The sequence below is a fragment of the Rhinopithecus bieti genome, unplaced genomic scaffold (assembly GCF_001698545.2).
Source record: "Rhinopithecus bieti isolate Rb0 unplaced genomic scaffold, ASM169854v2 scaffold_33330, whole genome shotgun sequence".
NCBI classification, from domain to species: domain Eukaryota; kingdom Metazoa; phylum Chordata; class Mammalia; order Primates; family Cercopithecidae; genus Rhinopithecus; species Rhinopithecus bieti.
The window spans coordinates 283-17,420 of NW_016814059.1; the positions used below are offsets into that span (position 1 = coordinate 283).

At 45.5% G+C, this 17,138-nt stretch overlaps 1 protein-coding gene across 1 annotated transcript; it reads left to right on the forward strand.

The window, feature by feature from the left end:
* The first annotated feature begins 508 nt into the window (after nucleotides 1–508).
* Nucleotides 509–16,534, forward strand: LOC108513714 (succinate dehydrogenase [ubiquinone] flavoprotein subunit, mitochondrial-like). Its single transcript, XM_017849581.1, is given in 7 exon segments — nucleotides 509–536; nucleotides 973–1,090; nucleotides 10,800–10,911; nucleotides 11,146–11,276; nucleotides 13,657–13,770; nucleotides 16,211–16,262; nucleotides 16,265–16,534. Coding segments are annotated over 6 exon segments (561 nt in total). The 5' UTR covers nucleotides 509–536; nucleotides 973–1,018; the 3' UTR covers nucleotides 16,345–16,534.
* Nucleotides 16,535–17,138: the final 604 nt, after the last annotated feature.

Below are 17,138 nucleotides of genomic sequence, written 5' to 3' on the forward strand. Positions count from 1 at the left end.
GGTGGCATACTCCTGTAGTCCCAGCTACTCCGGAGGCTGAGGCAGGAGGATTGCTTGAACCAGGAGGTGGAGTTTGCAGTGAGCCGAGATGGTGCCAGTACACTCCAGCCTGGGCTACAGAGCAAAATTCCATCTCAAAAAAAAAAAAAAAAATTGCAAATCTTGAAGTGTAGGTGAGAGCACACAAGAGTCCAAATCAGCAGGTGACTTTCAAGCACACAGCAGCCACCTTCCTTCCCCTGATGCAAAGGACAGTGGGGTGGCCGGCCCCTTGAGACCACCATCTGGAAGGTGTCCTTTTTTTCCCCTTATATACACTTATTCCCCTTATATACACACATTTATATACACTTAATATGTATAAATTTGTATACTTTTTTTTTTTTTTTTTAAGGCAGGGTCTCACTCTGTTTTGCAGGCTGGAGTGCAGTGGCGCGATCTCAACTCACTGCAACTTTCACCTTTCAGGTTCAAGCAGTTCTCATGCCTCAGCCTCCCGAGTAGCTGGGATTATAGGCGCGCGCCACCGTACCCAGGTAATTTTTGTGTTTTTAGTAGAAATGAGGTTTTGCCACGTTGGCCAGGCTGCACTTGAACTCCTGACCTCAAGTGATCCACCTATCTTGGCCTCCTAAAGTGCTGGGATTACAAGTGAGAGCTACCGCACCCGGCCTTCATTTAATTTTTTAATTTTAGAGATGATTTCTAGTTTATTCACTCTAAGATAAGTTAATGGATGTCTACTGTGTGGCAACAATTTTGCCTTTATGTATGTTCTTCAAAATTGGCCCCAACTCAACAGATGGCCTCAGATGTAGGGTGGGCTGGCAGTGTGTTAGCTGAAGAGACTTTCGCAGTTTCCAAGCTCCTTGAACGGCTATGCTACGTACTTTTGTGCCATTCTAAATCCATTTGGTTTTTTAAAACGGTTTTGAGAAGTTAAATTCTAACTTTTGTTTTGTTTTGTTTTAGGAGATAAAGTCCCTCCAATTAAACCAAATGCTGGGGAAGAATCTTCATGAATCTTGACAAATTGAGATTTGCTGACAGAAGCATAAGAACATCAGAACTTCAACTCAGCATGCAGAAGGTAAGAGCCTGGACTCACTCTGGAGTGAGCAGCTGGCTGCATACCTGGCCCTGCACTGGTTTTGTTTTTTTAAAAATAGATTTAGGGGGATGCAGGTGCAGTTTGTGTGGATGAACCGTGAGGTGGTGGAGTCTGGGCTTTTCATGTACCCGTTACCCAAGTCATGTATGTTGTACCCAGCAGGTAATTGCTCATCCCCACCCCTCCCGCTTTTTGGAGCCCCCAGTCTCTTGTTAGTCCACTCCGTGTGGCCACGTGTACTCACCATTCAGCTCCCACTTCCAAGTGAGAATGTGACACTTGACCTTGAGTCACTTCACTTAGGATAGTGACCTCCTGTTTCATCCACGTGGCTGCAGAAGACATGAGTGCTTTATTTTTGTATGGCTGAGTATTTCACAGTGTTTATGTACAACATTTTCTTTGTCCGGTCATCATTGATGGGCACTTAGGTTGATTCTAGACTTTGCTATTGTGACTAGTGCTGCGATAAACATGTGAGGCTGCACCAGTGTCGAGGTAAACAGCAGTAGGACCTACTCCTCACCGTATCAAGAACATGAAAGAGACCAGGAGGCCTGAGCTACACAGAAGTGCACTTTTCCACATAGAAGGTCAGCAGGCTAGGGCATAGTTAGTGACTGCTTGGCATCCAGGACGGCCTTCTCTGGTTCGCTCGTGTGTGCTTGGGCATGACCTCCGTGCCCTGACCGTCTCTGGCTGTTGTGGATGAGTCACAGCGTGGAGGAGAGGGAGCAGCAGGACTGCCGGAGAAGCTCAGTCCCCAGCAGGGCAGCTTTCTCTTCGTAGGTTTCCTGGAGTTCAACACAGTACTGCTGCTTACATCTCAGGCCCACGTATTGATCGTGTCATCATGCCTGGCTTCCAGCAGCTTGGAAATGTCTTTAAGCCAGGCCTGTTGCTGCCCCTGAATATACTTAGAAGCGAGGGAGAGTGGGCGGCAGGTGGAAACCGATCTGTGCGGCCTGTGCTGCTGGGAGTTGGTCCAGTAGGACCATCTGTGACGATGGAAATGTTCCGAGTGTTTGCCGTCCAGTATGGCAGCCATTAGCCACAGAGGGCTGTGGAGAACTTGATATATAGTCAGTCTGAGAAACTGAATTCCTCTAATAACAAGGATTCTTGTCCATGAATGAGATCTCCTGTCTACTATTTGCAAGAATTTCTGCATATTTTCTAAAAAGAAGTCCATTGCTTTAGTGCTATTCTGAAAGGCATATGGTGTTAAGACACAAGAGAACAGGTTCCCTGCTGACATTTTCACAGGCCTGTGCCCTTCAGTCTTCAAGTGAGGCTGGGCTTGAAGGAGGCTTTGTGGAACGGTGAGAAGAACAGTGTGACTAAGGCACAGAAGGCTGAGTGATGCCTTGCAGTACTTTTGTAGGGTTGGAGGCCAGCTGTGAGAGAAGGAACCATTGCATTAGAGAGTGGGAACATGCCTTAGGATATAGAACTGGCAAATCCGTGAGACAGTTTGAAGTGAGAATAATAGAAGCATTCTCACCAAACAAGGTGTGTCTTGGTGCCTGCTGTGTTGCAGGCTCCGTGAGATGCTGGAGTCAGCACTGAACAAACAGAGCTTCCTATGCTCGTGGAAATGCGTTTCGTTGGGGGAAGGGATTTTTCTGCTGACTCTGGCTATTAATAGTAAGAATCAAAAAAAGAAATGAGGTAAATTGTTGGGAACAGGCCCCGAAATCTGGCCATAAACTGGCCCCCAAACTGGCCATAAACAAAATCTCTGCAGCACTGTGACGTGCTCGTGATGGCCGTGACGCCCACGCTGGAAGGCTGTCAGTTTACTGGAATGAGGGCAAGGAACACCTGGCCCACCCAGGGCGGAAAACCACTTAAGGGTTTCTTAAACCACAAACAGTAGCATGAGCGATCTGTGCTTAAGGACATGTTCCTGCTACAGATAACTAGCCAGAGCCCATCCCTTTGTTTCCCATAAGGGATACTTTTAGTAAATCTTATGACTGGCTTGTTGTCAGTAAATATGTGGGTAAACCTCTGTTCAAGGCTCTCAGCTCTGAAGGCTGTGAGACCCCTGATTTCCCACCCCACGTGCTATAGTTGTGTGTGTGTGTCTTTAATTCCTCTAGTGCTGCTGGGTTAGGGTCTCCACAACCGAGCTGGTCTCAGCAAGCGGCGCCCACGTGTGGGGTTCAGACCCAGGTCAAAGGGTCACCGGAGTGACGGAGAACATGCAGCTAAGCTGGAGGACGCCCAAGTACTCTTAAGCCATCCCCATGGTGAGTAAGAAGGGGAGCTTGGAAGCATCACGGTAACAATGGGACAAAGGTGGGCTCTGGTTCCTTCCCTTGGAACCTTTTCATGCTAATAATAAGGGGGACGGAGAGTATAACGAAGTAACAGAAGAAGTAACAGAGCAGGCTTATTTGCCAGCTAAAGCTAAAGTGGCAAAGGAGGGAGAGGTTCATCCCTACCCTTCTGTACCCCCTCTTTATTTTGAAGAAAAAGAGTGACCTGACCCTCCAGATCTTTATTTTCCGGAGGACACTGGGCGAAAAGTAGTTGCTCCAGTGACTGACTGAGCAGTGCCTCGAGCGACCACTCTCAGTTCTATTCAGGCAGGAATTCAGCAAATTAGAAGAGAGGGTGATACAGAATCTTGTCAGTTCCCTGTTAGAATACACCCCACAGATCAACAGGGAAATATTTTAGCTACATTTGAGCCTTTCCCTTTAAATTACTTAAAGAGTCTAAACAGGCTGTCAATCAACATGGACCAGGTTCTCCTTTTGTAACTGGACTATTAAAGAATGTTGCTGTTTCCAGTCAGATGATTCCTACTGACTGGGACACTCTTACTCAAGCTTGTTTAACTCCTGCTCAGTTCTTACAATTTAAAACTTGGTGGGCAGATGAAGCTTCCATTCAGGCTGCTTGCAACACCCAGGCCCAACCTCAAATTAATATAACTGCAGACCAACTTTTAGAGGTCGCGGCTGGGCTGGTTTAGATGCACAAGTGGTCATGCAGGATGATGCCATAGAGCCGCTTAGAGGAGTGTGCATTAGAGCTTGTGAAAAAATCACTTGAGGTGGAGAACAGTACCCTTCCTTTAGTGCGGTAAAACAGGGACCAAAAGAACCGTATGCAGATTTTATAGCTTGGTTACAGGAGTCTCTTAAAAAGGTGATTGCAGTTTTGGCTGCTCAGCGTATAGTTTTGCGGTTATTAGCTTTTGACAATGCTAATCCCGGCTGCCAGGCTGCTCTACGACCTATCAGAGAGAAAGCACGCTTAGTTGGTTATATCAAGGCCTATGATGGTATCGGAGGTAATATGCATAAAGCTACATTGTTGGCACAGGCAGGGGCGGGACTGAGAGTGGATAAAGGAAATCCTCTGTTCCCTGGAGCTTGTTTTAACTGTGGGAAGCATGGTCATACTAAACAAGAAAGTAGAAAAAATCAGTAAGTCAGGCTGCCAGATAGGGGAAAAAAGAAAACTACAGAGCCAGAAATATGTCCAAAATGTAAAAAGGAAAACATTGGGCTAATCACTGTCACTCTAAGTTTGATAAAGATGGAAACCCAATTTCGGGAAATGCCATGAGGGGCCCGTCCTGGGCTCCGTTCCAAACCAGGGCATTTCCGGCTCAGGCCACTCCTTCACCCCTGTACAATGTCTGTCCCCCACCACAGCCGGCAGTGCTGCAGTAGATTTATGCTGCGCAATAGCTGTGAGTCTTCTGCCTGGGGAGCCCCTGCAAAAGGTACCAACAGGAGTCTGTGGATACTTGCCAGTGGGGACAATAAGATTATTTTTAGGAAGATTTAGTTTAAATGTAAAAGGGGTACAAATACATGCAGGAGTCAGTGATTCAGATTACAATGGGGAAATTCAAATTATTATATCTACTTCTGTTCCCTGGAAAGCAGCACCAGGAGAGCGCGTAGCACAGCTCCTGACTGTGCCATATGTGGGAATGGGGAAAAGTGAAACTAAGTGAACAGGAGGATTTGGAAGCACAAACAAACAAGGCAGAGCAGCTTATTAGGTGAATCCAATTACTGATAAACGTCCTACCTGTGAAATAACTATTCAGGGAAAGAAATTTAAAAGTTTGGTAGATACAGGAGCAGACATTTCAGTCATTTCTCTGCAGCACTGGCCATCCGTGTGGCCAATTCAGCCTGCTCACTTTAACATAGTTGGAGTTGGTAAAGCCCCTGAAGTATATCAAAGTAGTTAGGTTTTACATTGTGAAGGGCCCAGTGGACAACTTGGGACTATTCAACCAATTATAACTTCTGTACCTATAAATTTATGGGGGAGATTTATTACAACAGTGGGGAGCACAAGTTCTAATTCCAGAACAATTATATAGCCCTCAAAGTCAGCATGTGATGCATGAAATGGGGTATATCTGTGGTATGGGACTAGAAAAAAATTTCCAAGCTTTGAAAGAACCGCTTGAAGCGGAAAGACAAAGTTCCTGCCAAGGTTTAGGGTGTCATTTTTGATGGCAGCCATTGTTAAGCCACTAGAACCTATACCTTTGAGATGGTTAACAGAGAAGCCAGTTTGGATAGAACAATGGCCGCTAAGTAAAGAGAAACTGGAGGCTTTAGAGGACTTAGTTAATGAACAATTAGAAAAGGAACACATAGCTCCAACATTTTCCCCTTGTAATTCTCCAGTTTTTGTAATTAAGAAAAAAATCGGGTAAATGTAGAATGTTAACTGACTTAAGATCCATTAATTCAGTTATACAACCTATGGGGACATGAGAGCCAGGATTGCCTTCTCCTGCTATGATTCCGAAAAATTGGCCTTTAATAGTCATAGATTTATTAAAAGACTGTTTCTTTACTATCCCCTTAGCTGAGCAAGACTGTGAATGGTTTCCATTTACAATTCCTGCAGTAAACAACCTGCAGCCTGCTAAGCGTTTTCATTGGAAAGTGTTGCCACAAGTCAGGTTAAACAGTCCAACAATTTGCCAGACATATGTAGGGCAAGCAATTGAACCTACTCCTAAAACATTTTCACAGTGTTACATTATTCATTGTATGGACAATATACTTTGTGCTTCCCCCACTTGAGAAATATTACTCCAATGTTATGATCACTTGCAAAATTCAGTTTCTGGTGCTGGTTTAATTACAGCTCCTGACAAAATTCAGATTACTACTACTTACTCCTACTTGGGGACCTTAGTAAATGACACTACCATTGTGCCACAGAAAGTAGCCATACGTAGGGATCAACTGAAAACATTAAAAGACTTTCAAAAATTACTAGGGGACATTAACAGGATACGATCTGCTCTAGGCATTCCTGCCTATGCCATGAGTAGTCTATTTTCTATCCTTAGAGGAGATCCTAGTCGCAATAGCCCTCGGCAATTAACGAAGGAAGCTGAGGCAGAGCTGCAGCTAATTGAAAAGCAAGGCCATAAAGCTCAAATAAATAGAATAGATCCAGAGAAGAGTCTAGATTTGCTCATTTCTCCAACTCGCGCTCACCTGCTGATGTTAGTGTCCAAGAGCAAGATCTTGTAGAGCAGCTTTCCCCCGCATCCCAATCCACGGTGTAGAGCGGCTTTCCCCCCGCGTCCCGATCCACGGCGTAGAGCGGCTTTCCCCCCGCGTCCCGATCCACGGCGTAGAGCGGCTTTCCCCCAACGTCCCGATCCACGGTGTAGAGCGGCTTTCCCTCCACATCCTAATTCACGGACTCTGACCCCTCATTTGGATCAAATCGCTACTATGATAGGAAATGAGAGAACTCGGATTGTTAAATTACATGTATATGATCCTGGAAAAATTATTATCCCTCTCATGAAGGCACAAATACAGCAAGATTTTACAAATAGTCTTACTTGGCAAACCCATTTAGCTGACTCTGTGGGTATTCTCGATAATCATTTTCCTAAGATGAAACTTTCAATTTTTGAAATTAACTAATTGGATTCTCCCTAAAATAACTAAATTTAAACCAATTGAAGGTGCTGAGAATGTTTTTACAGATGAGTCTAGTAATGGTAAAGCTTCTTATTCTGGCTCGAAAGGTAAAGTTTTCCAGATGCCCTATACTTCAGCTCAAAAAGAGGAGCTTGTATCTGTCATTGAGGTAGTGACTGCTTTTAATATGCCTATTAATGTGATTTCTGATTCTTCATACGTGGTTCATCCCACACAGTTAATTGAAAATGCTCAGTTACGATTTCACACAGATGAACAACTGATGACTTTATCCAGTTGCAAACAGCAGTTAGGAGTAGAGCGCACCCTTTTTACATCACTCACATTAGGGCTCATACACCTCTTCCAGGACCTTTGACTGCAGGGAATCAAATGGCCAATTGCCTAGTTGCTACTGCAATATCTAATGCCAGACACTTTCACAATTTAACCCATGTTAATGCCTCTGGTCTCAAATGCAGATACAGCATTACCCAGAAAGAAGCTAAAGCTATTATCCAACGATGCCCAACTTGATAAGTGGTACATTGCTCATCTTTTACAGGAGGAGTTAATTCTCAAGGATTGGAACTCAATTCTCAAGCTCTAGCTACATTTTTCTCTACATGGAATATTAAACACGTTACTGGTATCCCATGTAATTCTCAAGGACAAGCCATGGTGGAAAGAATGAATCTCTCCCTGAAACAGCAGTTGCAAAAGCAGAGGGTGGAAAACAGGGACTACGGGACACCCCATATGCAACTGAATCACATTATTAACTTTAAATGTTTTGAGCCTGCCTAAAGGCCAGATGTTGTCAGCAGCTGAACAGCATCTACAGAAACCAGCCGCAAAGACAGAAGCAGAACGACTGGTTTGGTGGAGAGACCTGATAACAAAAAGTTGGGAAATAGGTAAAATAGTAACTTGGGGTAGAGGTTATGCTTCTGTTTCTCCAGGACTGAACCATCAAGACACTTGAAACCTTATCATGAGCTGATGCTGAGGAAGAGATTCTGGGAGGATCCAGAGGACCCCCTGGTTGCGGCCATGTCGAGACTGACACTAAGGAGGGCCCCAACTGTCACGAGCAACGCCTGTCAAACAGTCACCACCTCGGGACAGATCAAGAAGCCGTCACAGATGGCGGAAGAAACCCTGAGGAAAGCGGGACAGCCAGTCCCAATGAGTGATTTAATGGTAGCTGTGGTAGCAGTGATCACTACTGCTGTGAGTGTTCCTTCAGCCAGGGCTGACATGGAACAATTGTACTTATTGGGCATATTTATCAATCTTGGCTGGCAGTAGTGCCTGGACGTAATCACTCTATGACACAGTTACACATGCTTAGTAAATCTCCTATGATTGGGGCATACCACCCTCAAAAACCTATTTCTAAACAGGATTGGACCTGCTCAGAGAAAATGAACGTGCTTATTTGGGAAGATTGCTTTGCAAAACAGGCAGAGGTGCTTCACAACGATTCCTATGGAATCATTATTGATTGGTCCCCTAAGGGGATGTGTAGCTTGAATTTTACCTCTCAGTCCGCGTGCCGTGGCCACACTATGTTCAGCTGGTCTGAACAAAATGGTCAGATGGTAGAAATGGTAAGAAATACGGCAAGAGTTCCTATTATCTGGAACCGTGGCGATGTAGTGGCACCTCAGCCTCCAGTGATATGGCCCACTGTAGGAGCTAAACCTAAGGATTTATGGAAACTATTAATAGCCTTTAATAAGATCAGAATTGGGGAAAGAATAAAAAAACATCTAGAAGGACACTCTACAAACTTGTCTTTGGATGTTGCAAAATTAAAAGAACAAATAGTTGAAGCATCCCACGCACACCTGACCTTAATGCCAGGAACTGGAGTGCTTGGAGGAGCTGCAGACAGGTTAGCAGCTAGTAACCCATTAAAATGGATAAAAACACTTAGAGGCTCTGTGATTTCAGTGTTGATTGTGCTTTTCATCTGTGCTGTTTGTATAGTCTGCAGTTGCAGATCCTGACGCCTGTGAGAAGTAGCTCACCGTGACAGAGCTGCCTTTGCTTTTATCACCTTGCAAAACAAAGAAGGGGGACATGTTGGGAACAGGCCCCCCAGTGTGGCCATAAACTGGCCTCCAAACTGGCCATAAACAAAATCTCTGCAGTGCTGTGACACGCTCGTGATGGCCATGACACCCATGCTGGAAGGTTGTCGGTTTACCAGAATCAAGGCAAGGAACACCTGGCCCACCCAGAGCGGAAAACCGCTTAAGGGGTTCTTAAACCACAAACAATAGCGAGTGATCTGTGCCTTAAGGACGTGTTCCTGCTGCAGATAACGACCCAGAGCCCATCCCTTTGTTTCCCGTAAGGAGTACTTTTAGTAAATCTTATGACTGGCTTGTTATCAATAAATATGTGGGTAAATCTCTGTTGGAGGCTCTCAGCTCTGAAGGCTGTGAGACCCCTGATTTCCCACCCCACGTGCTATTTTCTGTATGTGTATCTTTAATTCCTCTAGTGCTGTTGGGTTAGGGTCTCCCCAACCGAGTTGATCTCGGCAGCAAATATTGAAAAGAAATCGATACAATTGCTATTATTTACAGACGTAATTTCCAAAAAATTCCCAGAGAATAAACTGAAAAATTTAACAGAAACAAAACAAGAATGCAGTAAGGTGTCTGGATAAGAGATTTGTATCTAAAAATCAGTAGCTTTGCAATGTGCCAGCAGTAATCTGCTCAGACATCAGTAAATACTTTGTTCACATTTCAAACAAAAAATGTAAAATGCTTTGAAATAATGTAACCAGAAATACAAGAAAGGATATGAAAATGTGGCTGCTAAAGGACATGAAAGAATGTAATACTAGATTCTGAGATGCAACTTTTTTCATTTGTTCTTCCTGAAAAACCATTAGGTTGATGTGCATTGCAGTGTCATGATTATGTATGAGTCTAAGGAAAATCAGATGAAATGTCCAAATTAAACCATGAAGCTGCATTGGTAGAGGAAGAGACAATTAGGGTCAGTAGAGCAAAGCAGAGTTAGAGGGAGAAGCAAGGAGGAGGAGGGATCACAGAGGTTTTGCCTCTCTGTCCCACAGGAAGCAAAAGCTGACGCCTGGTTCCCAGCACACCTACAGTAAACTTCAGGTCCACTACATGGCATGTTTCTTGCCACAGTAAAACTATGAAGGAAGTCAGTGTACAAGAAGCTTCTACAAAATAGGCAGAAGGCAGTAGCCAGATGGGCCAAGGGCCCGAGCCACCCACGCCCCTCCCTCTCACTAAAGACCTTCGGCTCCAACCCCACCATCACCAGGACTCTGCTCAGCTCCCCCTAGTGTGTGTCACCACAGGGCTGCTGGCTTGTGTCACGTTCACCACCAGACCCCACGTCAGGAGCCCCTCCAGGGGTGTGGGCAGGCAGCACTGCCTGGTTGACTGTGGAGCCATACGGAACGTGCCTCACAGGCAGTCTGCTTGGAGTCCTGGACCCTGGCTGTATCCCACTGGAAAAGATGTGTCTGGGTCTAAGATGTGTATGTAATAGAAACATTTATTCAGAAGCTTTAGTCAAAACTTCATTTTTAAGTTCAGAGTAATAAACTCGTAGTCTGAATTTCCTAATTTTTCTGTTTAATTTACGTAACTTTTAAATGAAATGCAAAACAACAGGTCTAAAAGTTAAGCAGTTCTTGGTGTGACTACTTGTATGGATTAAAAGTTTACAAATAATATTTTGTGCCACAGTCAATGCAAAATCATGCTGCTGTGTTCCGTGTGGGAAGCGTGTTGCAAGAAGGTTGTGGGAAAATCAGCAAGCTCTATGGAGACCTGAAGCACCTGAAGACGTTTGACCGGGGTGAGCAGACAGCAGGCTCTTTGTACAGTGTTGGGCCCTGCCTTCTGCAGAGTGGGCTGGTGTCTGTCCCATCAGTGCTGACTTAGTTCCATGCTTGCTGTCCAGATGGGTCCTGGCCCACAGCTATAAAGCCATAACCAGTGGCTCCACGGACTAGCAGGCCCAGGCTGACAGCTCAGAAGGCCCATGTGACTGGGTCCTGCCTGCCCCTGATGGAACTTTTTGTGTCCCCAGGAATGGTCTGGAACACGGACCTGGTGGAGACCCTGGAGCTGCAGAACCTGATGCTGTGTGCGCTGCAGACCATCTACGGAGCAGAGGCGCGGAAGGAGTCACGGGGTGCACACGCCAGGGAAGACTACAAGGTGCACTTTCTTGCCACACCCACCTGCACCTGCCTTTTCCTCCCACCTGGTGGGATTCAGCCCTACCCCTGCATTTTCTCTGCATTTTATTTCATTTTCCCAAAAGTAAATCCAAAAAATGCCTTTTTCCCCCTGGTAACTTTGATCCTTGGGTTCCCGCCATCCTCTGGATCACTGTGACCTTTTCCTTGCTTTGGGTCAGCATCCACTGATGCCAGCAGTGGCATCTCCAAGCCAATGTGCTTTGCTGTTAGAAGGCCAAGGTTAGAAGTGCAGGCAGAGTGGCATGACCAGGAAATAAATGCCAGTTTATTAAATAATGAGTAAGCCACCATTTCAAACCTGCCCTAAGGAGGAAATGCCAGTTTATTAAATAACGAGTAAGCCACCGTTTCAGACCTGCCCTAAGGAGGAAATGCCAGTTTATTAAATAACGAGTAAGCCACCGTTTCAGACCTGCCCTAAGGAGGAAATGCCAGTTTATTAAATAACGAGTAAGCCACCGTTTCAGACCTGCCCTAAGGAGGAAATGCCAGTTTATTAAATAACGAGTAAGCCACCGTTTCAGACCTGCCCTAAGGAGGAAATGCCAGTTTATTAAATAACGAGTAAGCCACCGTTTCAGACCTGCCCTAAGGAGGAAATGCCAGTTTATTAAATAACGAGTAAGCCACCGTTTCAGACCTGCCCTAAGGAGGAAATGCCAGTTTATTAAATAACGAGTAAGCCACCGTTTCAGACCTGCCCTAAGGAGGAAATGCCAGTTTATTAAATAACGAGGAAGCCACCGTTTCAGACCTGCCCTAAGGAGGAAATGCCAGTTTATTAAATAACGAGGAAGCCACCGTTTCAGACCTGCCCTGTGGTTTGGAAAAGGTATTATAGAGCCTGCCCTGTGGTTTGGAAAAGGTATTATAGAGCCTGCCCTGTGGTTTGGAAAAGGTATTATAGAGCCTGCCCTGTGGTTTGGAAAAGGTATTATAGAGCCTGCCCTGTGGTTACTTGTTCTTCAGGTGAACTGATTTTTGTGCAGAGCACACATGTTGGACTCTGCCTGGTAAGAGTTTTTCACATAACGATAGCAAAAAAACACGGAAAGGGAAGCTTGGGGCACACATGCAAGTTCAGGATAAACCACATCAGCAAAAGGACAAAGGCTCCACAAGGCAGGCACACAGGCTGGTTCAGGACCGTGTGTGGGCGGCTGCTGGCGGCCTTTCCAGTCAGCTGAACACGGTGAGTGGGAAAGCATTTTTATTCACCGTGAAATTTTACCGATTTACCCTCCACTGGAATATGCTGATGGCTGTAATCACTGCTCGGAACTTGCTCTTGCCTCCTTGTACATATTAAAGAGTCTTTCCTGCAAAGTATATGAATCCGTGTTTGCCAGAATACAGAATAATAATAAATTTGTTATTTTTATTTTTATTTTTTTGAGATGGAGTCTTGCTGTCCCCCAGGCTGGAATGCAGTGGCGCGATCTCAGCTCACTGCAAGCTCTGCCTCCCGGGTTTGAGTAATTCCCCTGCCTCAGCCTCCCAAGCAGCTGGGATTACAGACGCATGCCACCATGCCTGGCTAATTTTGTATTTTCAGTAGAGTCGGGGTGTCACCATGTTGGCCGGGCTGGTCTTGAACTCGTGACCTCAAGTGAACCACCTACGTCAACCTCCCAAAGTGCTAGGATTACAGGCATGAGCCACTGGGCCTGGCCAGTAGCATAAATTTAGTTGGTCACAACAAGTTTTAATTAGAATAGAAGCCAGGTGCAGTGGCTCACACCTGTAATCCCAGCATTTGGGAGGCTGAGGCAGGCAGATCACTTGAGCCCGGAGTTCTAGATCAGCCTGGACAACATGGCGAAACCTGTCTCTACACAAAAATAAAACATTAGCCAGGCGTGGTGGTACACGCAGGAGACTGAGGCAGGATGATTGATTGAGCCTGGGAAGTCAAGGCTCCCGCAAGCTGTGATCACGCCACTGCACTCCAGCCCAGGTGACATAGCAAGAGCCTGTCTCAAAAGAAAAAAAAATTTTTTTTAAATAAAAACAGGCTGAAAGAAAAGATTGAGGTAGTAGGTAGTCTCCCAGCGCATGCAGCAAAAAGACAAAGTATTTGGTAAACTGTTAGGTACATAAAGGATGTCTAAGGGAACGTGCGGACACGGATTACTCTGGACTCACTGCTGGCTGCACACCCCCTGGCCAGCCATGTGGCCTCTGTGGGTTCTGAACATGTTGATGGTGCCAGGGCTGAAGTGGAAATGGAATGAGTTCTAGGGCATCTGTCTCTTAGATCATTTTAATGTTTGCTATGTTTTTTCTGTATTGCTCTGTTAGAGTAATGAGATATGTGATGGTGTTTCTGGCCTCAGGTGCGGATTGATGAGTACGATTACTCCAAGCCCATCCAGGGGCAACAGAAGAAGCCCTTTGAGGAGCACTGGAGGAAGCACACCCTGTCCTATGTGGACGTCAGCACTGGGAAGGTCAGTGTGGAGTTCGTTCTCACCACAGCCCAGAACGCGCACGGCCCTGCCCAGGTTCGCGGGCTGACCTTGCTGATGGTGAACGGGGAGGAGCAGGCTGGATTTAAATCAACTCCTGACAGATTTGAGGCACCACTGAAAAAGGCACTCTGATAGCAGTCAGGCTTCTGGCTGGAAACAGAATCCAGTGCCTGCAAGTGGTTCAGAGGAGCCTTGAGGAAGTGTTGCTCCGTGGTGTGGGCCAGATGGAAGTCACTGGGGAGGAGCAAGTGTCCAAGGCCTGGTGGCGGGGGAGGAGAGGAGGATTGTGGACTTAGGGAGAAAGTCAGCGTCTATGGGGTGGGGACACAGCCACTGCCAGAAACCAGTCCCAAGCCAAGGGAGCCCAGAAGAGACCCCTCCCCTCTCCTCCCTTGGGCTGGCCCAACCGGAAGCATCTGCCGGGGAGCCGAGGGGATGTGGTGCAGCCCTTAGCATCCCCTGGGCACTGAGCACGCAGAGAAGGGAAGGGCAGAAATTGAGGAGGGGTTGTGGTGAGCAGTGTCCTGGGAACAGCCAGCCAAGGGTGGGGTAGGGGGGTTGCAGCCTTGTTCCACACAAGCACAGTTCACCTGTGTGGCATTTCCGCTGGGCATTAAGATTCAGAAATAATGAAGATAGAAAAGCTTTTACGCTTAAGCTTTTCGTAGCTTGTAAGAGATAGTCGTATAATCACTTAGCTGTGTCTGTGGAAGTTACCTTTGGACCCTCACTATCATCTAGTGTGTCTGTAATTCAGGCAGTAGGTCATTTTCAGGATGTATCATGAAGGCCATTTCCTGATCGTATATAGAAATCACACCTCATTCGCTTAGCACAAGTCTATTTTTAATGTTTCCGGGTTCGGGTTTTTTGTTTTGTTTTTGTTTTTCTGAGATAGAGTCTCATCTCTGTTGCTCAGGCTGAAATGTGGTGGCTCGATCTTGTCTCACTGCAGCCTCAACCTCCCCCTGGCTCAGGTGATCCTCCCACCTCAGCCTCCCAGGCACATGCCACCATGCCTGGCTAATTTTTGTATGTTTTGTAGAGATGGGGTTTCGCCACGTTGCCTAGGCTAGTCTCGGATTCAAGTGATCCACCTGTCTTGGCCTCCCCAACAGGCATGAACCAACACGCTCAGCCAGTTTTAGTGATTTCTCAAGAAATACATACTCATTTCAGAAAGTACAGAGAGATTGAAATAAGAGCTCACTAACCAGAGACGACCCATTATGGTTTAAATTTCTTTGTATATGTGCCTACCTTTTCCTGTGTGTGCATTTTTAATACACAGCCTGAGTATTCCTTCTCTGAAATCCTTGGGACCAGAAGTGTTTTGGATTTCAGGCTTGTTCAGACTTTGGAATATCTGCATGATACTTACTGTCTGAGCATCCCCAGTCGGAAGATCTGACTCCATAGCACATTTCTTTTGAATGTCATGTTGGTGCTCTGAAAGCTTCAGATTTTGGAGAATTTCAGATTTTTGGATTAGGGATGTTCAACCTATGTAAATATTTACTTTGAACTGGAAGTAGGTAGTTTAAACATAAAGTGTCTCAGTATAGACAAAGGTTCTCCCACTTTTCATGACCGAAGCATTTTTGTAAAGCACTGAGAATCTGGCACAGGGTCATTTCGTTGCTATGTTCTACTCTACGGATCTGCCGCCATTTACAGTCCCCTGTTGCATGTGTGGAACATTGTTGAATTTGTTATCGGAAAAGACTGCGGCAAATACCTTTAAGTTCCCAGGCCGTAAATCTGCTGGTTAGGGACCGCCAGTTTAAATAACCAAATACTGAAAGAACTGGCATAGAAGTAAATGGGCTGTTGCTTTATTTTTAGACTGTTCTTTTTAGAGAACAATGACAATTATTTCCAAGTTTGTCATTAGAAAATAATATTAGGTTGGTGCAGAAGTAATTGCAGTTTTTGCCATTACTTTCAGTGGTAAAAGCCATAATTTTGCACCAACTTAATATGATAAATTTGTTCCTTAAAGTGTATTTTGGTAAGAAAACCTTTTGTTTGTCCTTCTATTAATTTTTTGTCTTTTTCTTGGTAGAGACAGAGTCTTGCCATGCTGCCCAGGCTGGAGTGCAGTGGTGTGATCTCGGCTCACTACAACCTCCACTTCCCAGGCTCCAGCAATCCTCCCGCCTCAGCCTCCCAAGGAGCTGAGACTACAGGTGTGAGCCACTATGCCTGGCTAATTTTTATATTTTTTTTATAGAGACCGGGTTTCACCATCTTGCCCAGGCTGGTCTCAAACTCTTGGGCTCAAGCCGTCCTCCTGCCTCAGCCTCCCAGAGTATTGGGATTATAGGTGTGAGCCACTGCCAGAAAAACTTTTCCTAAGGCAAGGCAGATTTTACATTATATTGATTTTTTTTTTTTTAAGTGATGTCTTTTTTGGCAGTTTACAGCCAGAGAACAACACATCACGCAGAGGAAACAGTTGTGCTTATGTGATGGGGCCTCAGCACTAGGAAGGAGTGGACTGTTGGCACATGCAGCAGCTTGAATAAATCTGAAAGTCACTATGCTGCATAAGAGAAGCCAAATAAAAAAGTGCATGCTGTGTACATAGGGTGTCGAGAATGCCTCCTACGAGACGGAAAGCAGATCTGTGGTTCCCTGCAGACTGGCAGGAGCAGATTCCAAAGGCACAGGAAGAAGCTTGCAGGTAGAATGTGTTCATTACCTTCTGTGCATTACACCACAAAAAAGCTGGTAATAAAAATGCTAACCAAAAAAAAGTGAAACTAGGATGAAATTTCTCACCTGAGTGATTGGTAAACGTGCAGGTTTGCCATCATGCTTTGTTTATGAAGCTGTGGGATACAAGGACTCTCATACGTCACTGTGGAATGCAGATCGTGGAAGAGGATTTGGCAGCGTCTAACAAAACTATGTGGCATTTGCCCTTTGACTCAGCAATTCTGGAATCTGCATCAAAAAACTGGCAAAGAAATGAAAGGACTTTATGCACAGAGTTCTTTTGACAGCCTGAATGTGTTTGCAACCAAGTTCTTCACTGTGGCATTTGTAAATGTAGGGAAAAGAAAGAGAAATCAAACTGTTACTGTGTCTATGTAGAAAAGGAAGACATAAGAACTCCATTCTGATCTGTACCCTGAACAACTGTTTTGCCCTGAGATGCTGTTATTCTGTAACTTTGCCCCAACCTTGAGCTGACAGAAACGCGTGTTGTATGGAATCAAGGTTTAAGGATCTAGGGCTGTGCAGGATGTGCCTTGTGAACAATATGTTTACAGGCAGTGTGCTTGGGAAAAGTCATCGCCATTCTCCATTCTCGATAAACCAGGGGCACAGTGCACTGCGGA